General features: G+C 37.2%; 1 protein-coding gene across 1 annotated transcript in view; it reads right to left on the bottom strand.

The window, feature by feature from the left end:
* The window catches only part of LOC101580438, a 409,418-nt gene that overhangs the window by 18,685 nt on the left and 367,679 nt on the right, over positions 1-23,054 (bottom strand). The window contains exon 20 of the mRNA XM_023712057.1: positions 3,398-3,604. Within this exon, the coding sequence (XP_023567825.1) occupies positions 3,398-3,604 (207 nt within the window). The remainder of the gene's footprint in view (positions 1-3,397; positions 3,605-23,054) is intronic.

Genomic DNA, 23,054 nt, shown 5'->3' with positions numbered 1-23,054 from the left:
ACTGTAAGAGCTGTTTCCTTTTAGGCCACAAACCTATCTATGGAAAATGATGTTGGCAATGTAACTTCTATTTCAGATGCCAGGAATCTGACCTCCCTCATGCAGATATTGTCCCTTTTCAAAAGCATAGCTTTCCACACAAGTAAGTATTTGAAGGTAATCTGCTTCTATCTCAAAAGGCTAAAGTTTTATTGAGAATAAACAGGGGAGAGGTTAATATCTGACCTATATTTCATAGCTGAATTAGGAGAGGATTCGAAATCATTAGTGACAACTGAAGATGTGTTAAAGGCAAAAGAACTTTAGTTCACTACATAATCTGCTTTATAAAACATCATAAAGCCTCAGAGAATAGAGTTCTGGTTACAGAAGTGAAGCAAAATTATATCCATGTTTCCTCCTTATCACCAGATATAATTTGTAGATAAATTAGGACCAGACTCTAAATAATGTCCTAAATTCCAGTCCTCTTGAGTAAGATAAAGTGGGCATTGCCAGTAAGTATCTCAGGATGCCAAATTCCTAAACAAATAGCATATTTTTGAACCTGAAATTTCATTTCAATGAGATATATTTGGCCATTGGCTCTGTATTTAATACAATGGAAATTCAAGTGTTGAACTTAAATTCAAAGCAAGTAGGGATTGTGTATAAGTGATTATTTTAAAACTAAAGGTATATTTGAGATGCATATGCAATACATATAGCTTTGGAAAAATAACATACAGATTTGTTTGTTACTGAAGTTCTGGAGTATGGGTCTCAGGTTCTGGAGCTTACGAGAGCAATGACAGACCAGGCAGGACCTATTAGGGGTCAGGGAAGAGGAATCTCAGCTGAGTACCTGAGAGTCAACCTCCCTAGTCCCTAATTGCTCTGGGACTGGTATTCCTTTATGGCTCCTGTCCTCTAGGAGTCATGAGGTAATGCTGGACATAAATTTAGAAAGACTAAATTAACAAAATCTAGTGTCCCAATAAGTGTTAGAGAAAGTTAAAGGGGGATAGTCCAGTTTAAACTGCATTTTTGAAGATCTCATAGAAAAACAGCAGATAAATTAATAATAAGAAGAAATAAATGAATAGGTCTGAACTCTAAATCCAAGAGTGGGCAAAAGTTGTGCATTTTCTGAACCTTGTAAAAAGGAAAAGGCCATTGATTATTTGCTGGAATATTCATTAGGAAAAGTCCCCTAGTGACCAGGAGCCCACCCACCTTTTGCTGTCATAACAAGAAATCATATTGAAAATGGTGGAATAAAAGAGTGAGATGGCAAACAGCTTCTATTTCCTCCCCACTCAGGTCTGCCGAAGTTGTTTTATTTTGTTTTGTTTGCTTAACACAGTGCTATGGTTGGTTCTTGATGAAACGTTTGCAAGCTGAATGAACTTAATTGTCCATGTTCTGTAAGAGTTGAATCTTTACTGTACATTTCTTTTTAACAACGAGCTAAAAGTACTTGGGAGATGTTATCTCATTAATGTGCCCCAAATCCCTGGGAGCCAGGTAGTATAAGTATTCATAACCCAGTTTCAGATAAGGAAATAGGCAGGATTGGGAGAAATGACTAAACCAAGGTTACAGGGTGAATGACGGATGGGTGAGCTCATGGGCCATGGTGGTTGCTGAGCTCATGTGACCATGCTGCCCTCGACCTGGGCTCCTGCTGAGGCTCCAGGGATCAGGGATCGAAGAGCTACACAAGGTTTTGCAGCAGGCAAAGGCTCTTGACATCTGCACTTTTCTTTTTATTCCAGTACCCTATGTGCGCACTACTTAAACACATGTTTATCCAAATGTTAAAAAAAAAAAGAATCATTAAATCCTAGCAGTTTGTTCTGCAAAAGATTGCTAAAGCAAATATTTCAGAAGTCTCAAGGGGATTGTAGGCAGAAAAGTGCCTGTGACCCGAACTTGCAAAGAATTTCATTAGCTGGAATCATCATCTTGTTGTCTGCTGCTTTGGGATAACTTAGGCAGTTCCTCTTGTAGAGCCCTGGGGTGAGGAAGACAGGAGGAGGAGCAGAGGAGGACTCTTCACCAGCCCATTTATGCCTCTTATAAAATGCCTACATGATTTCCTGAGTGCTCAAATAATTTTGTGGACTGGTAGAGCAGAAAGGAGAAGTGTCCTGTCTGCACAACAGGCTCTAAACAATTTGACCTTATTTTAAGGCTATACTGAAAGGAATTCTTACAAGAAAAGATTTTCATCAACTTCACAACAAAAATACTAATGGCTAAAGTGCACAGGAAAAGTGGTAGGAGCACTCATGTTATCCAAATTCTTATCAACTGGTGCTGAACATCCTACCGTTAAATTTACATGTTATGTATCTACAGTTTCCCTCTCCTCCACCTTTCATTCCCCCCAGATGATCATACTCCCTCGGATTTCACAATTCAACACCTTGGCTAATGCAGTAGAGCCTTGATTTCACTATGCTGTGAACTTGGATTCTAGCAATATTCAAACAACATGACTCTTTAAAATTTAAATCAGCACACCTGAAGATGGTTAGTTTTAGGAGAAAAGAAGACTGTAAGCTCTTGGCCAAATGCTAAACTAAAATTAATTTTAAATATTTAGAAATTGTATACTTTTCTATATTTTTAAAGATTTTCCTCACAGGAAAAATGAATTGTCACCACCTCATTCATCTTGTGTGAACTCGTGCAAACAAGAGCCTGGGCACTTTTTTGGTTGTGCAAGTGTCCACAGGCCCATCATCAACCTGCTAATATTTTCAAAAGTTACTTATGGAAAAGTTATTGAAGGCAGAATCCTGGATGATTTCACTTAGTTTCTTGCCTGTAGCAACATGTTTCTGGAACAGAAACTTTTTTCCTTATGAATTTTTGTCTGTTTAGGAAAAAAAAAACCTGAAACATATCTTCCAGTCATTGTGGTATTAGAAACATTAGTTATAATATGTTTGCAAAGTGATGCTAAAGCCTTTGAGATCATATATAAAGACATGTGTGCCTATTTGCATATGTAAGTTTGAATATTCATGCAGTATAACAAACACAGCAGGGCCAACCAAATAGCTCAGCGGACTAAAGTGCCTGCAAGCAGGCACAGGGGTTGGGGGTTCAATCCCCTGGCCTGCCATGCCAGGCGCTGCTCCCAGGGCACACTGAGATGGTGATTGAGACTGGGCATGGTGGTGTGCGCCTGTAATCCCAGCACTTGGGAGGCTGTAAATAGGTGGATCACTGCAAGTCCGATCTAGTAATGAGACCCTGAACACCCTGTAGACCCTTCCCTAAAATACAAAATAAAACCATAAAAACAACAACAACAAAACACACACACACACACACACACACACACACACACACACACACAAATACCACATAGCATTTGCATCAGAGTATTTTCTTAGATACATACCTCCACAATGGCGCCACTAGGAAGTCTCAGAAAATGGCGGTAGAGTTCTTGAAACCCACTGGGATAAACGGTATATATAGACACGTGAGAAGTAGTGGCTCCTGGACCAAAGGCAGACCCAGAGATTTCATTTTGACGTGGGAGGTCACAGCTAGAGACACTGGACTTCGTGCCGTGGCTTTTCCTGATGTAATCATACACTGCCACCTAGTGAGAACCACACCCCCGAGCCCCCCCAGCCCCAGAAAAGAATAGAAAAAAAAAATTAATTAACTTCTGGCAAGAGCATAACGGATTTTAAATGATTTTACGATAAATCTGAAAGTCTCTGCCATCTGCAGTACTTGCACTCCATTCCATGCATATTTTTATGGGATATATCTAAATAGTGAAGATAGACAAATCCCCCGTGTGTGATCCATAAAGTTAATTCTACACAGATGAAGCTGTAATTGGCTCCCATATTAACCCAAAGTAGGGAGATCAAGCAGGCTGTGACAATGACAGTGTTGATTAAAAAAAACTGCTTATGAATGGTTTCATGAATGGATGTTTGTGCTTCCTCCTCCAAAGAACTCTTGGTTCTTTTTTTACTTACTTGCATGGTATTGAGATGGTTTTTGAGCTTCTGGCATCATTAAAACAGTGGACAAATACATGAAAGGTACATTTAACTGCAGTGCACAGGGCGAGGTTTCTGCCTACTGTATGCATTTACCAACTCTTTTTCTTCATGGAAATCCTGACTTTTGTACTTGTTGCGTATCATTTCCTGGTAGAGGTTATCTGGAAATAATTTCAGTACCCAGTACAATGCGCTCTGTGGAGCTTTCATTAATATTAATTGAGTTATGAATAAATGGAAACTAATCAAGTTCGTTGCTCCTTTAAAATATTGGTGATGACGGTTAGATTATGTTGTTCTCAAATACATTCATGGCTTATAAAACTCCCAGTCTCCAGACACTCTTCTTGTCATTTCCTACAATTGCTGAGGAACACAGTACCTTCTGAGTTAGCCATTTCCAAATTCACAGATGTTCATAATTTTAGAAATGGGGGCCAGCCAGATAGCTCAGCAGATTAAAGCACCTGCTTAGGCAGATGCAGGGACCAGGGTTTGATCCCCAGCACCACAAGCCATGCCAGCTCTGCCCCTAGGGCACGCTGAGATGGTGATTGAGACTGGGTGTGGTGGCCCAGCGATTGGGAGGCTGAAAACAGGATGATCATTATGAGTCTAATCTGTGTAGTAAGACTCTATAGAACCTGTACTAAATACGTTAAAAACAAATAGGGGAAACTTTTCAATGCATTTCTTTCCTCATTGGCAATAAGAGGCAGAAAACATTTATCTCTTATTCCCAAATGTCCATTCACATCATGTGCTCCTCAGTTTAACTCCTCAGAATGTGATTTAAAAATATTTGAAATCATCAGAAATATGGAAAGACCTAATAACATGGGAAGAATTCCTGCTATTGTTTATTTTGAGTTTAAAAATTACAATAAACTCCAAAGGGCCTACTGATTTTTTTTTCTTTGAAAATAGACATAATTAATGTCCATAAAGATAAAGAAAGAAATGGTCTTGAAGGTATTTGAAAGACAGAAAAGACAAAAGTCTAATGTGATGAAAAACAGAGGTTTACTGATGATCCCTTCAAAAATAAGGATTTGTCAGACAATGTAAACATGCTTCAGAAGCTAGTAAACTGGCAGGAATCCACAGTAAGACATTGGCCTATATGTAACTTAAAATAAGTGTGATTGGGACAAGTGCATAAGGAACATTATCATTGAGATAGAGATAGATAGATAGATAGATAGATAGATAGATAGATAGATAGATAGATAGATAGATGCAGACAGACAGACAGACAGACAGACAGACAGACAAACTATTCAGTCATTGAAAAGATAAAATCCAGTCATTTGCCAAAAAATGGATGGACTTGAATGATATTGTATGTGAAATAAGTGAGGCAAAGAAAGACACCTACTCAATGATTGCTTTCCTATGAGGAAATCTGAGGAAGCCACTCCACTGTAAGGTGAACAGCTGTTGTCTGCCTCACACTCCTACTGGGCCATGATGCGCTGCCACATGCCTGTCGCAACCCCACCAAGTGACCATGGACTGAAACCTCACAAATCATGAGCCATAATCAACACATCCTCCTGTAAGTGTCCTAATAAATCTGTCACAGTAAAAGGAAGAGGATGAACCTAGTCAGCGTTCCTTGGCGGCAGGCCCTCAGAGGGCAGTCACATGAACACTCTGTTCAGTTAGCATTATTTTGAACACAAGGCATTGTGAGACTCACAAATGTAACTCAATGACACAGGGATGTGATGACATCTTCTAAGGCCCAGCACGTGCTCCTCTGTCTCAGGTTTCCTTATACAGTATTCCCTGCCTTTCTCGTCAAGTTTCACTTTCTCTCCTCCCTGGTGAATTTGACATGAGAAAACACAGGACCTTCCCTTGACCTTTTCTCTTTACTTTTCTTTTGTTCCTCTTCTTCTTTCCTCTGCTTCTTTTTTTTTTTTCAAATCCACGTAGTGCCCAGGAGATTTCCATACACTTTGCCACCTGCATATTAGGTTTAACACAAGCCTGCCTCTTCAGAGCATGGCCTGTGTTCCAGGTGTCACTTCCTTAGAGAATGACAAAGTGCTGACCCAACTTGGCTGCCAGTCCAGAGCCATATCTTCAGTCAGCTCTATCAGCAATGCAGTTGACCCCTCCTTACTGGGGTCTGGTTCCTCTGTGTCTATTTCTAATTTTCTTTAACAGCTCAAGCAGGGAAAGTGCAATAGAACCCTTGCACCCTTCGGACCCTGACCCTAATCAGGCAGTGCTGATATTTGATTCCAGGTTGGTCTGACTCTGAAGCCCACGCACTTGTGATCACACCGCATGGTACAGTGTTACACCATCGTGCAACACACTATCACACCCTTGTCGTTGTGGGTTAATGTGCTGCTACTGAAAAGGAATGCAAAATATCACATTTTGCATGATATTGGGTGTGATATTGGATGCTGAATTTCACCTCCAGATAAGTACTCCTGTAGAAGACTATGTGGGAAGAGGCTTCTCTCCTTACTCGAGACAGAAACTTTACAGAAATAGAGGCACTGTCCAAATTCCTGCTGACATTTAGTTCTAACATCCTAGGGAGGGGGCTCTCAAGAATCCCAATATTAAAAATTAGGGGCTGGGGAGATGGCTCAGTAGAATAAGCGCTTCTCTGGCAGGTGCAAGGGCCTGAGTTCAATCCCCAGCTCCGCCAAAAAAGAAAGGAAGAAGCAATATTAAAAATTACATAGGAAAGACTGGCTGCATTTCTCTTTCTTGTTGGGGCCCTAAACATCTAATACCAAAGCAACTTCAGTAGGTTTCAGAGTTTCTAACCAGCTGTCTTGAATCTGAGAGTTGCAACACTTAAAACACCACCAGGCAGCGAGACCCCAGACAGACTCAGGGCCTGATCTGTTGCTGTTTCAGTATCCACTCCTTTCTGGGAAGGAAGAAGTGAGGGTGACCGACCCATAAAACCTTCCTAGAAGTGGATTAATCATCAGAGGCAGATGTTCCCACAGCAGAGAATAGTTCAGTTACCTGCTGATATATTAAGTGTTTTCACACTGGCATGAAAACACCCTGCCCTACGGGTAATCGCTTCACATTCTAACTTCCAAAGACAGCCTCGAGCATAGCTTTGAAAACTTCTTAAAATCCTCCCTAGGGTTAGAAAATGTAGGGCAAGGTAAGAAAAAAAAAAACATAGATATTTTATAACAGGAACGAAGCCTCAAGAGCGACTGATCAGAACACGACTACAGAATGGGGAAGGATGAAGAAATCGTGTTTCTTCTTAGATCATGTGCCTCATTCCCGAATAATCTCTGTAGGTGAGCATGACTCTGCCACTCTCATTTCTCTTGCTTTTCAAATGTATATGTCCTTAAAACTAGCTGCCAAGCAGCGACCCACTCAGCAAACTGATGGGTGCTGTTCAGTCACCAAGCTCAATGTCCACAGAGAATGCTCCTCATTTAAGTTTCTTTAAGGCTATGGAGGCAATCCAGAGAGAGGAAGAGAAAGATCTGCTGAGGCCAACACCAGACAACATAGACATTCTTGCCTTGTGTAGGTGAGAGAGAGAAAGAAGCGGACATGACTTTTCTACACACCACATTTTCTACAGATGCCTTTGTTTTCCATTCTCTAGTGAGTAATGGTTAAACTATTTGGCAGACTCCACAATATCCATGGAAAATTGGAGCCTACTCAGTACTTCTCCAAAGAGCTAGGTCAGAAGATAGCTGCTCTGCCCTACATAATCTGAAGTTAGCTCCACAAGTCTCGCTCCTGTCATCTAAAATCTCTTTCATTAAACCAATTGAACATGTCTCATCATTTCTAGGGGAGCCCAGCTGAGTTAATAAATCTATTGAGACAAGTGAATCGAGACACTACACATATAGGACACATCTGATGAGCTAAAGCTGGCCTTGATCTGGAGGCACAGAAATGTGTGGGAATCCGTGAGATGCCAGCCCCATGAACAGTAATCTTTAAATGAAATTCATCATTCAGCAGAAAAACAAGTTAAGGATGGTAATTCAGTGGTAGATGAAACAGGCCGGAACAGGTTCAAATGCTGCATATTTCACAACAGAGTTTAATTAAAACAGGACTGTGAGTCTGTTAATTGCATTATAATAGTTCAGAATGAAATTAGGTCTGATGTGAATGTCCTTATAGTGGAGTTGTTTATGTTATTATAATTACACAGTGGTATACAGATTTACTGCATAGATACATTTTTAAACAGCTCTTAGGTAGCTTACTTTTCTTTTCTCATTAAAATTTTTACTCAGTTTCCAGGTGCGGCAAGTCAGCAAGACTAAAAACCAGGGTCATGAAACTGGGTCATACAGGAGGATCCAATTGGTCTCCTGAGAATTTGAAGTTAAAACTACAAACAAGTTATGCTCCAGTGATGGTGATTTTATTCATTACTTTTTTTAGGAGCCAACCTTTCACTGAAAAGCTGTCTCAGTTGGGCATGGTAGCACAAGTCTTAATCCCTGGACTCTGAGAGGCTGAAGTAGGAAGACTGGCCCAGTCTGGGCGAGTTAGTAAATTAGTGAGATCCTCACTGAACAATCAAGAAAAGAAACTGGAAAGAACTGAGGATGTAAGTTGCTTTGATACCTATAATATACTGAAAACAAAAAGTCTCAGAAAAATGTGCATTTTACCTATAAATGCTTCATTTTGTTAAAAGTGATACCATTGTCTCTTCATCTGTTTTCTGATACCACAACAGAGTATATCTGACTGGGAAATTTCTCATGACTACGAAGTTACTAGTGGCCAAGCTCTGGAGGTGGGGAGCCCACACCCATGGCTTCAGCATCTGGCAAGAGCCACATCAGAACATAAACAGGCAAGAGACAGCAAGAACAAGAGGGGGCAGAACTCATCTCTACAGCAAATCTAGTCTTCAGACAATGAACCCATTTCCAGGATAATAACATCACTACATACATGAGGACAGAGGCCTCCTGACCTAGGTACCTTTTATTAATAGGGCATTTAGCATTAAGGTTCTGTTTTAGTTACTTTGTCATTGCTGAAAAAAATACCTGATGCCACAGGTTATATTAGGAGAGGTATATTTTATCTCACAGTTTGTAGTGGTTTCAGTCCATAGTAACTGGCTCCAAGGCAGGGTGGCACAACAGAGAGGCACGGCAGAGGAGAAAAGGTCTAGTGCAGCGCATTCCAGGAGCAGGAGGAATGAGCCTTCCTTTCCCTTTTTATCACATCCAGCTTTAAAGCCTATTGGTTGGTTCCACCCACACCCAAGGGAGGATTTTCCATTTATGAAGTACCAACAATTACACAACTCTGCCAATCAGTGTCCTAATCCACCTACCATGTACCCATGTTCCAGCACCACACATCCATGCTTCTGCCACCTCCCCAGAACTCCATCTATGAGCTCATGAAGTGTTGATGGGGGGAATCTAGTCATAAACCACAACAGTTTCTAACACATAAACTTTTCAAGGGTTGTTCAGACTCTAGTACCTCTTAGAATTAAATGAAGGCAAATGTATAATTAAGGTTGTGCTTATGTCCACAGTGTTATAAGTAATGGTACAAATGAAAAGTGTCAAAAATTCAAAAATGTAGCTAACAGGAAATGCTAGCTTCTATTCACAGAATACTAAAGTCATACAGTAATAGTTGTTTCTCCAAATGGTAAAATGTAAGCCCTTGTGGATTCATCCAGAGTTCTCACTCTTTAGTTCTAAGGCATAGCTGGTTCATGTTGGAATCTGTCTTCATATGACTGTGACTTAAACTAAGACTTTAGAGCAAATAAGACATTATGAATTATATACATATTTGGTGTTTTTACTTTTAATCTTGGTATTTTGATTTCTATTCAGTATGAGTATATCACTAGTTTTGGATATTTTTTTTCATTTTGTGTTGATTTACAATAAAAAAGAAAAAATAGAAGATTACCTACAAATAAATTAGATGAGTAAAATGATTATTCCTTGATGTTTCTTTCTTTAACAAAATCATTAGGAGTATAGAATGAGCACTTAGGTAAATTTGAACCAATTTAGAGAAAAGTAATAAACTATGGTACATTGCTAGAAAGCCATACTTCTAAACAAAATTACCTGTGCTTAATTTAAATAGAAATTATGCAATTTGGGGAAAGTTAATATGTATTTTTATGTGTTTGTAAACACATTATGTATAAATTCTGCTCTTGGACATCCCAAATTTGCTAATCAACAATTTACATTTTGCATCTGTTAGTGGCAATACATTTTTTGATACTATAGCGACAAAATTCTTAAGAAACACAATGAGAAACCACAAAGAATTTGACTTCCGGTTAGGATATTTTCAAAACTGCTGGGAATTGAAATAAATACATGAAAAAGTGCAGGGTATTGCAGGAGAGTGGAAAGTCTCAGGTCTGAGCCATACTGCCAGTTTTGCTTGTGGATAAGCATGCAAATGTTGGTAATAGTACCAAACATTCCCTAGTTTTATCACTGAACAGGTATAAGAACAGGATGACGGGGAATACAGGGTGTGGGAGTGAAGTCAGACAGAAGGAAGGTAAAGAAGAACACTACCACATCTTTGCTACAACCACCCACTGCTCTTTAAGAGAAATCCTCCCGGTGGTAAATGCATTGTTTAAAGGTAAAGGAGTCATTCTGGCAGAGCCAGCAGTGCTTTCCACTTTACTGAAGACTCTATACTTAGAGATAGGAAAAATTTTTAAGTCAGAATGTGCAGAAGATAAACAGAATCTGAACATTGTACAATAGATCAAATATTCAAAATCTGAGGTTCTTCTTTTTTTTTTTTTTGAGGTTCTTCTTCTTCCTCTAAGACCAAAAAGAAAAGAAAAAAAATGGAACTTGAAGATTGTTCCTCCATTCACTCTAATACCTCCATTCCTAGTTTAGCAGAACTGACAAAATAAATGCATTCACTTAGTGTGATAACAACGTGTATAGGTTCATTAATCGGGAAGTAATAAGCATGGCTCCAACGTTTACCACTCCAGATAGCAGAATTGAAGTGTGGTACAAAAATCTGTCTAAAATTTACATCAGTACATGAGAAAATAAGCCAGTAAATCATTGGTGGAAGGATTTTAAGCAATCTACTAATATGAAGATTGCTTGCCCTTTCACTTTTGAACTATTATTCCAGCCAGGAATGGTGGTACCCACCAGTAGTCACAGCTGCTAGGACTCTGAGACAGGATGATTGCTTAAAACCAGGAGTTCATGATCAGCCTGAGCAGCAAAGCAAGAAGTCATTTCAAGAAGAGAGAGAGAGAAAAAAAGAAGGGTTAAAATCTTATTCAGCAGACACCTCTACTTCTGTTTTGATGCACAGGATATGGAATCAGAAAATACTTTCTGTCTGGAAACTTTTCACATCAAAGGATGAGGGCTGCCTGTGCTGGTGACTAACACTTGCTGCTTGGCTCATCTCTTGGATTCATTTCCTGTAATGGCAGGAAAAGGTCTGAGTAACGCAAGCCAATGCTTGTGTGTAGGTTGGACGTGCTTTAGGGGAGCCGTCTGAAGTGTACCTTCTTCACATGACTTTCAGGATAAATTACCTCCAAATTTCATTGCCCACATTTTTTTCTGGTATCTGAAATGGCCCAAAATATATGAATTCTGTATGTAATCTTTATACTCTTTATTGTTTTGCAGAAACCATGTTAAGTACTGTACGTGGGCTGACAATGGAAGGGGGAGAACTGGCAGTCACCGTGCTAAACTTCTCAAGCATCCTACAGGCTCCTGCACGACTTTCACAGCAGGTATTGCATCTTTCTCCCCAAGACATACTTGGCTCCAGCCCCTCCTGCAACTATACAAATGCCATTCACTCTTTCCTGATTATCCTCAGGAAATAGAATCTTCCCCCTCAACAATACCCCTAGGCCTTATTTTTTTTAGGACACCTGTGATACTAAAAACCATTCTATTTCTATTTTCTTGTCTATTTGTTTATTATCTTTCCTCCTGCACACAAATAAACTTCAGGGAAAAAAGGGACTTAAACCTAGTCTATAAGAAGCACTAAGTATGGATTTCTTAAAGAAATAAATATATGATGTGATTTAAGCAGATTTGTTATGTTGGGGGTCACCTGTTTTTTTTTTTTCATTTTGTTTTGCTTTTACTATGCAGCCTTTGAAGTTACTGAAGCCCATTCATTTTTGCCAACTGCAAAATTGACATAGAAAACTAAGCTGCTCTTTTATGTCAGTGATTCTACCAATGCTAAGACCTGTCCTTCACAGGTATCATGAGGCAAAGTGTGAAAACATAGCACAGTGTGAGTTCTAACTTCTGATTTCCTAATTCAGTAAAGTTTATTCAGATGCTGTCTTGACACCTCACCTGGCCCACACCACCTACACGACCAAGATAGCTCAGCTTGTAACTCTGCTAGAATAACACCTCTTCACACGCACATAAAATCTTCTCTCCAGGACTCACAATAGATTCTATGGTAATTAATTGCCTCATTAAATGCTCCTGTAAGTAAAATGTATTGTTTTGGTTTTATAGATGGTAAGTCTCAAATGAAAGGAATAAAAAATTTCTATTTTAAAAGGAATAAAATATATTTCTACCTGCAGTGGGAGCCCCACAAGAAAAGATGAACTAAATCCTCCTTTATGCAATGGTTTGAGGAGGATGTTAATGATTTAATGGCAAAAACACGAGTGTGTTTAATTACTATCTTCCTCTGAGAGATACAAAGACTGCTTCCAAGTTGTGTTTCACAACTATAAATGAAATCAGTATGTATCATCTGCACTTGGGTTTAACTAAATCCTTTCTGATTATTTGAAAAACTATTTTGACTTATTAATTCAAGACTCCATGTCAATGAGAAAGATAGAATAAAATATATCCAGTCCTTCATGAAAACTTAAAATGTAGTAAGGGACACAAATTCACATAATTATAATTTAAAAAGAGTAAATTACAAACTCTGTGATAGAGATTCAAAATTACAGACATTTATACAAATCAACTCTGGAAATACAGAATACAGATGACCCACAATGGATTTCTTCCTTTGGAGTGGAACTTAGACAAAGAAAGAAAAAAAGCCACACGTGAAGATGAACATTATTTATGAAAAAATGGGGACAATTGGTGTGCATCTGTCAACCAAACTTCCAGTTTAGTGCCTTTGAGTCTACTTTTTCAGTATATTTCCACATTTGTATCTATATATGTTCACTCACGTTGATTCCATGTGTTAGCTGTTGTGATTACTGACATAGTTGTCATTGGAGGATGAAGGTTTCTTTCACATACTCACTGGAAGATCTATTTTTATTTTTTGAGGAATCCCTATACTGCTTTCCATCATGACTACACCAATTCACAGTTTCACTGCCAGTTTATTACCACATCCTTGCCAACAATTCTGTACTCTTTTTTAAAACAGCCATTCTAACATATTAATTGATGTCTCTCTGAGGTTTGAATTTTGCATTTCCCTGATGATTCAGGACTTTAAATATTTTCTTCATAAACTCCTTGGCCATTAATACATGTTTTTTTGAGAAATGTCCATTGGGTTTGTAGTTCATTTTTTAATTTGGTTATTTGTTTCTTGCTGTTGGGTTCTTTGGGTTTCATAATTTTTGGATCTTAACTCTTTATCAGACATATGATTGCAAATTATTTCTCCTATTCCAAAGATTACCACCTTTCTGTCATTCTTTTTCCCTCTCCTGTGCAGAATCTTTCTAATTTAATACACTGTCACTTGTCTACTTTAGGGGTTGTTCCCATGTTTTGGGGGTCATATCTAAGCAATCATTGTTGAGACCAATTTATAGAAGTTTATGCTCTCTAGATTTTTATTCTAATAATTTTATAGTCTCAGGTCTTCAGCTTAAGACTTCAATTCATTTTGAGTTGATTTTTGAATGTCTTATTAGGACAAGGTCCAAATTCCTTCTTTCACGTTGAGGATATTTAGTATTCCAACATCACTTATTGAAAAGCCCCTCCTTCAATGACCGACCATCAGAACACAACACTAATTCTGTCATCAAAGTGCAGAAATGCAGGTCTGTCAGACCTGTTTATTCTTCAGAATATTTCTATTGATGAATTATTGATTTTAATCTCATGAGTTTTCTTATATCACAAAATGAGCACTTAACAGGAAAAATAAAAATAAAGTACTAAATTTATGATATTTATTGTTTATATAAAGCATCAAAATTCTCAACCTAAACTCTTATTGGTGTACTAACTATAAAAGAACACAGATAAGTTCCTTTATGAACTACTATCAAAATATCAACCGAGTTTTACCAAAAATAGTCTTTACTTCAGTTATCATACCTAACACAGTCTGCACAACTGACAACAGCATGCTCCATGCATATGTTTTTCTTATACAACCACATGTGTGTTGCTTTCCTGGCCTTTTTATATAGCATACCTGACATCTCAGTGGTCTTGCCATTCTTTCCTGAAATTCTTATTATATTACACAGTGTGCAATTGACAAGAACATAAAAATCAATAAAATACAGTATTAAGTTCTTAATTTTTACGTCAGCTGTTTACTTGCTTACAAAACCTTAAAATAACATCAAAAATAAAAACCCACGTGAACTACAATGCAAACACAAACCAAAGTCTACCACAGAAATAAGCTTTGCTTCAACTGTCACAATGAAGGCCGTCTCCACATGACAACTACATGTTCCCTGCCCACATCTCATTTACACTGATAGCACAAATGTCTTGTTGTCTTGTACTTTCTTTGCAGGCATAGTTGACAGCTTAGATGACAGCTTTTTCTGGTTTCCTGTTGTCATAGTAGGTCTTCATGATTCTGTGCCTATCTGTCTACCTGTCAGCTAATCAAGGTGTTCTATAATTTTTTTTTATAGTTCCCTGGGCAGAAACATCTTGTTTTTCCTCTGCTATAAAAGAGCTCTTACGAGCTTCAGTCCCAATCCTCTAAGAAAATTTCTGTGTGATATTTTGTATTTGATATTTTCTTTGTAAATGATCAAATGACCTGTACCACACTTTTAAAATTGCATAAAATATAACCATTAGTCAGTGCTTTGTGCTTCAAGTGACATCAGAGCTGTTGTATAACTTATCAGCAATATCTACTCCATCTTCAGTTTTGTTGTAGAAAGTTTGCATCTCAGGTTTCCATTTTGTTGAATTTTCGCTATCAATATTTGCCCATGGTGGAGAAACTGCCCATCAGCAGTACTAGTCTGTTTTTCTTTGCGATATATGAGACCAATTCTATATCTTTCTGAATACCAATGTGCTGTACCTCACAATTCTCTATTTTGAAGCTGTACCATTTCATTTGGGATTTCTGCGTTGTTCCTCCATACAGTTTCTACACTGATCAATTTGTGGTTTGGAAGCAAATAAAACATCAGCTGGAAGCTGGTAAACTACTTGTCAACTGTCAAATTCCAAGTAGTTTGGAAGATGAAAGCAACAAGTCTGTTCACAACACCATCATCTGATTTGTTACTACATAAATGAGGGCCTGATGGCTGTGTTCAAGAATAAATGTCTAAGGTGAAAGTATAATACGTCTTTGCATCTCCAGGGGCATAAAGTTTTGTGCCCTATTTTGACCCATCATCACTTTTCCGTAAGTCTTTTACATTCCTGTGATCACCATGAGAAATTCTTCAAAGTACAGCAGCCCTGTGTTTATTTTCAGCTCAGCGAGGGAGGTGTCAAGATAAGTACATTCTTTAATGTGACTATTGGTGCATTCAAATGTTTTACTTGGGTTTTAGCCTGTGTATTTCACAACACCATGCAACGGTTCATCTGGTACAATTTCCAGCATTAAATGGTAGTGTGCAGGCATTCTTTCCAGTACCTTCCACCTCTGCTAAGACTCTCACTGTAGTTTTAGACTTAGTCCCAGTATTGGATAATGCATTTGATAGTGTGGTCATTTTGCAACATTTCAACTTATGAAATACATACTCTCTTTGCTGTTTTCTTTGTTATCTCAATCAAACTGTCTGCATTCCCTTGATCTGTCCTAGTCATTCTTGCTCCATCTCACTGTCACAGGAACTCAGGCTCACATGGCCAGAGTCAAAGTCAGCATCAGCATCAGCATCATCACCATCACCACCATCATCCACTCATAACACTGTTCTGTTATGAAAGTATATGCTTTACCAGAAAGGATCGTCCTTATCATCAACGCATGAGTAATCTGATGGTTTCCTTGTGACCTCCTCCAAAACTGACAAATCTGGATTTATGTGCCATTGTACTGAACTGGACTACTTCTACCAGAAAAATCAAAATAAAAAAAATTCTAACAAACTTGGAGTAGTGTGAATCTATTGGACTCTCTGCAATGCTTGGGTAAACATACACAAAAAATTACACAGAGAAAAAGTAGGGAAAAAAATCCAGTTTGCCACTCTCCCACACATGCATATGCCCTGCCGCTCCTCATACCAAGGAGGTAAACACTTAAACTGCTCCCTATATCCCTCAGAGAAAGGCACTGAGACACACAACCATCTGCTGTTATGCTATAATACAAATTTACAGTAGAAAAGTAAGGAATGAGTCCAGTGAAACAAATTTTATGTACCTAGGAATGCTTTCTGATCCAGGTGAACTTTAGGATTAATTTTCTATTTCTATGGAAAAACCTTCTTAAAATTTTAATAAAGTTTGCATTGAGGCTGGGGAGATAGCTCAGTGGTCTAAGCACCTGCCTGGCAAGTGCAAGGACCTGAGTTAGATCCCCTATACAGCATGCAGCCCCAGTGCCTGCCACTGAAATACAGCGAGGTGGTGCACAACTATAATCCCAGCCACGGGGAGGCTTATATGGGAAGATCACTATGAGTCCAAGCTGCATAGTGAGATCCTGTACCAAATACAGAAATAAATAAAAGATTAAAAAAAGATTACACTGAGTCTGTAGAACACTTAGTAGTATGGCTGTGTGAACAACTGGACCCTTCTAATGCATAGGCCAACTTCCAGCTCATGGGCATCTCCTTGAATTATTTCATTAATGTTTTATATCAGTGTACAAATGTTTCCTTTCCTTGATTGAATTTATTTCTAAGCATTTCATTTTATTTTTGATGCTATAGTATGTGTGGTTTTTAGCTTTCCTTTTGGTTAGGTCACTGTTAATTTTTAAAATTTTATTAATGTTCTTTTTTTCCCCTAGGGAAGGGTCTATAGGGTATTCAAGGTCTCACTACCAGATTTGACTCCTGGTGATCCACATGTTTACAGCCTTCCAAGAGCTGGGATTACAGGCACACACCACCATGCCCAGTCTCAGTTGCTGTCTCAGCTCACCCTGGAAGTGGGGCTGGCACAGCAGGTATGGGGATTGATTCCCCAACCCCTGTGCCTGCTTGCAGGTGCTTTAATCCACTGAGCTATTTGGCCAGTCCCATACATTTTATTAATTTTCTTTAATTGAATTTTATTGAAGATTTTGCATCGGTGGTCATCAAGCATGTTGACTTATAATTTTCTTCTCCCATAGTGTCTCTATTTGGCTTTGGTATCAAAATAATGCATTCTTTGTCTGAGATATAGTCGGCTAAATTTTTTTCCAGTTTATGGCTTTTTTTTTCCTTCTGTTGATGATTTCTTTTGGGTTTTTTTTTTTCCTCTCTGTTGATGATTTCTTTGATGTTCACAAGATTTCCAGTAAGATGAGATCCCAGTTGTTGATTCTGTGAAGTATTTCCCGAGCAGTTTGATATTTGTTCATGAAGTCTCTATCTATGCTTATGTCTTCAAATTTTCTATCTACTTTCTCCTCCAGTACATTTAGGGTTTCTGTTTTAATATTTAAATATTTCATCCACAAAAGTAAACAAAAAAGGGGAATATAAATGAGGTCCATTTTATAGTGGAAAAAAATATATATATCTGTATATACAAAATAGCATAAATATAGACCTACTTTCTCTTAGTTCAATGAGAACAATGCTTTGAACTAATAGTGTTTAGACAAGATATCGTGTACTATGAATAACTACTACAAAGACAAAAATATGCAATTTATTAATTATTGTAACTGTCTTACCAACCTGTTTTGAAACTGTTTTATTGCTATTTCTTTCTCAATAAAATTAATGTAAACATAAATAAATATTTAATCCATTTTTACTTTAGTTTAGTGGATGATGATAGACATGGGTTAGTTTTAGTCTTAGACATGTGCAAAGCCACACATGACACAGTGACCTTAAGGAGATATCGCCATATTAGCAACAAATTCCTTTCAATAAAACCAACCAAAAAAATCTTGCACACACGGACACACATGTGAGTACACACACATACACACACACACATACACACACACATATGATGAAAATATGAGAAGACAAAGTAACAAGTTACCTCCAAAAACTCATATGCCCAGAGCCAGTCCATGGAACATTGATAATGTATAAGTTAGGATTCAGGAGAGAAACATATAATATTTTACATCATCTAATACACAAATAATTATGGTAGCTTATGATGGCCACCTTCAGAACCAAGAAGAATGCCAAAGGACCATATGTACCTTAGAGAACCAGAGAATCCAGTCAAAAGTCAAAGGCCTGGTGCTCATTGCAGAGTCCTCTCTAAGTTCATATTGGATAGCTAAAGATCTGGTTTAGAAGGCTGAATAGTCTGCATCAGAAGGTTAAAGAGCCTGTTCCAGAAGCCTGAAGGTGGACATCTAAAGGCAATGGTGAAAACTGGAGCTCCTCCAAGCAAGCAGCAGCCATCCTCCCTTCTTTCCCTTTTTATTCCATCCAGGCTACATGTCTACTGGTTGATGCCATGCAATCCAGGGTGGCTCTTCCCTCTCCACCAAATGAGAACTGTGTTCAACTAATCTTCTAGGCATTTGTTATTCAATTTGACAGCATGATTAACTATCACAGATGAGGAAAATATCCAAAGGAAAAGAGCTGAATTATACACTCCATCACATATCATGATCAAAATCCCAAGAAGGCAAATACAAAAAGAAAATATTAAAACTGTTAGAGAAAGACAACAAATCACTTGCTAAGGTAAACTCATGGGCATTAGTTACAGCAGATTTCTTGACACAAATCTTAAGGCCAGGAAACCTTGGAGTGAAGTGCATTCAAGCCCTATAAGAAGACAATTTCCAACCCAGACTGATTTGCCTGCAAAATCATCCTTCAAAATTGATGGAGAAATAAGTTTTTCCCATTACAAAGATTAGCTTAAAATTCATGACCACAAACCAACACTTCAAAAAATTATTAAGAATATACTAAAAGGAAAAAAATGAAGTCTATAAGGCCAAACGGTGTAATAGAATGGTCAGACTAGGCAGAGTGAGGAGTTAAGTAGAATGTGAAAAAGTCAACAATGGAAAAAATACTGCAAGGACAGAAAGAAGTCAATATCTTTCAGTAAGAACTCTCAATATGACAGGTCTCAACTCCCCAATCTAAAGACACAAATTGCTTGGCTGAATCATGACACAAACTAACAGCATGCTTATAGAAGAAATGATTTAATACAAAAAGAAATTGTAAGGCTAAAAATACAATGGAGAAAGAAAAAAAAGAAGAAAGAAAAAAGAAAAAGAAAGAAAGAAAAGAAAGCAATGTTACATGCAACAAGATCCCCAAAATAAGCATGAGTGCCTAGCTTATTTTCAAACAAATTGAACTTCAAGCCCAAACTGATCAGAAGAGGCAAAGAAAGTCACTACATACTGAATAATGGGATGATTCAACAGGAACAGGTAAAAATTATTTATATGGCAAACACTGGCATACCAGCTTTACAAAGCAAATATTACAACACATAAAAATGAGATAAGTATCAATGCAATTATAATAGTAAGCCTTAATATCCTGCTGTCACAAACAGATAAACTATTCAAAAAGTCAACAAAGAAACATTAGAGTTGAACCACATCTTTGAACAAATAAATGTAACATATATATATATATAATGCTTCCCAACAACAATAAAATACACATTATTCTCATAAGCACATGGAAGTTTCTTTAAAATAAACTATATACTAGTACATAAGGCATGATTAAGCAAATACAAAATAATCAAAAATTTCCCAAGCATATACCAGATAATGGTGCAATGAAACTAAGAATCAATAACAAAAAATACATAAATTATGCAAACACGTAAAAACAATAATCCATTTGTGAATAATCAGAGGGTTACACAATAAATCATAGAAGAATTAGATTTTCCTAGTATCAAATGATAATGCCAGTATAACATACCAGGAGCTATGAGACACAATGAAAGCCATCATAAGAGAAGTTATAGCTGTAAATGTACACAACAGAAAAATAGAGAAAAGCCCAAATCAATATTCTAATTATGTACTTCAATGTTCTAGAAAATCAAGAATAATCCAATCCAAAGCTAGTATAAAGAAAAGGTAATTATAAAAATCAGAGTAGAAATTAGTGAAATCCAGAGTAAGTAAAATAATATAAAGACTCAAAGAGCTAGTTATTAAAACAATGCATAAAGAAAATAGAGAAACTCTTAAGCAATATTACCAGAAAGCAAAGAAATAACCCGTATCAGTGGCAATTAGAAATGAAAAAGGTTAAATCACAATGGATACCACCAGAGTCACAAAAATTATTAGTAACTAGGTCAAAACCCGACTAGGTTTCATCCCAGGGATGCAAGGTTGGTTCAACATAGCAAATCTATAAGTATAATATATAAGAAGAAGAAAGGACCAAAGTTACATGATCATCTCAATAGATCTCAGTGGGTCAGTTGTATGATTGGAGAAATGGCTTCAGGAATGAGGCAAAGAGAGACAAGAAGACAAAATCTTGGTTAGGTGGTGGCTCCTCTGCCAGGCTGTGAGAGAACCCCTGGAGCAAAACAAAACAAAACAGACCTTTATTTATACCTTTAAAAGTTAGTGATATGTGACACAATGTTGCCTAGCAACTAATAGCCAACATTAACTAGACAGGATATTTATCTCAGGACTGAGGTAGCTTGTTTGCTTTAGGGACTGAGGCCTAGTCCCACCTACACACATTTGACCAATTTTCCAACTTCTGGAGCTCCCAACAAATAGACACAGAAAAAAGCATTTGACAAAATCCTACATCAACTCATGGCAAAAAAAAAAAAAAAAAAAAAACCTCTAAAGAAAACAGGTATAGAAGGACTTTATCTCAATCTGATATAAGCTATTTATAACAAATCTACTGTTAATATACCAAGTGGGGGAAAATCTTAAAACTTTCCTCTAAAATCAGGATCAAAACCAGGATGTCTGCTATCACCACTCTTGTTCATAATAACTAAATTCAAGAAATTAGCAAGGTACTAAAAAAACATAGAGAAATAAATAGCATTTCTGTACACCAATAATGACCTTACTGAGAAAAAAATAGGAAAAATAAAACTATTCATAATAGCATCAAGAAAAATTAAATAGGGACCAGGGAGTCGGCTCATTGGAATAAGTGCTTCCCTGGCGAGTACAAGGGCCTAAGTTCAATCCCTGGTTCTGCCAAAAAAATAAATAAATAAAATAAATAAATAGAAAAATTAAGTATTTAGAAATTAATCTAACCAAAGGAATGAAAAATATCTACAACAAAAGCCACCATACTACAAAAAGGAAAATTTAAGATGACATCAGAAAATGGAAAGATTCTGACACTCTCAGAGAAGAAGTATTATCAAAATGATCATAGTTTCAAAACTAATATACAGGTTTAACACAATCCCAATCTAAATACCATAGGATTCCTCACAGAAATAGTCTCAACATTTACAAAAGATCTGGGACAACAAAACAATCCTGAGAAACAAGAGCTGTATCACAAAGACACAGTGATGAAAACAGCATCCTGCTGGAACAGAAACAGACGTGTGTATCAGTGGAAAAGAAGAGAGGAAGCAGAAGCAACCTCGTCACATCCAACTGTACTCTGATCTCTGACAAGAGATTCAAATACAGGCTGGAAGAAAGCTAGCCTCTTCTGTAAACTGTGCAGGGAAATGTGCTATGCACATGCAGAATCTAGGTCCACAGCTCTCACCATGTACTAAACTAAAATGAAAATGGATCAAAGATGCAAATATTCAAATTGAACACCTAGCTTTCTGAAAAATATAAGAAACAAAACTCTTAAATACATAGGTATGGGCAAAGCACTGCACGAAAAAAACCACCAAGAATCAACAAATGGGATTTTATCAAATTAGAAAACTTCTGCACAGCAAAGTAAAAAACAACCTACAGATTGGGAAGAAAATTGTCTGACACTTCTCAGAGAAGACTAATGCCTACAATATACAAAGAAATAAATAATTAACTCTTGCATATTAAAGAACCAATGAAATGAACAGACACCTCTCAGAAGAAGTATATTTGTACAATAAATATATAAAAGCTGTTCAATGATTCTGGCCAAGAGAAATTCAAATTAAAATAAAACTGAAATTCTGTATTAATCCTGAAAGCATGTCTATTATCAAGAAATCAAAGAATAAAAATGCTGGTGAGGGTGTTTGGGGGAGGTATTTTACATTGTGGAAATGTAAAATAGTACAAACACTATGGAAATCAGTATGGAGATTCCTCAGAAAATTAAAATTGGGAACTCTATTTGATTCAGCTATCTCACTTTGGTATCTTCGCGAAAACAGTTAAAGATATCATGTAGCAGTGAAACATGCATATCCATTTTTATAGGGGAAAAATTCATATAGCTAAATCTTGGAAGCAGCCTATATATCTATTAGCAGAAGAACGGATAAAGAACATGTTATACTTAATGTAATACCACTCTGCAATAAAGAAGGATAAACTTGAGTCACATGTAAGAAAAGGGGTATGCTTTTACACTACAATTAAGTCAAATAAAATGAGATATATTTGCCTAAAAATCACATGGTTACTTATATAAGAAACCCAAAATATAAATAAATTAAAGAATAAGTAAAAGATAAGATAAAAGGCAATAGGGAAGTAAATCTTTGA

The sequence above is a fragment of the Octodon degus genome, unplaced genomic scaffold (assembly GCF_000260255.1).
Source record: "Octodon degus isolate 3935 unplaced genomic scaffold, OctDeg1.0 scaffold00023, whole genome shotgun sequence".
Lineage (NCBI taxonomy): Eukaryota > Metazoa > Chordata > Mammalia > Rodentia > Octodontidae > Octodon > Octodon degus.
Note: the sequence above shows the minus strand (reverse complement) of the source record. Positions and strands in the feature narration are given on the sequence as shown.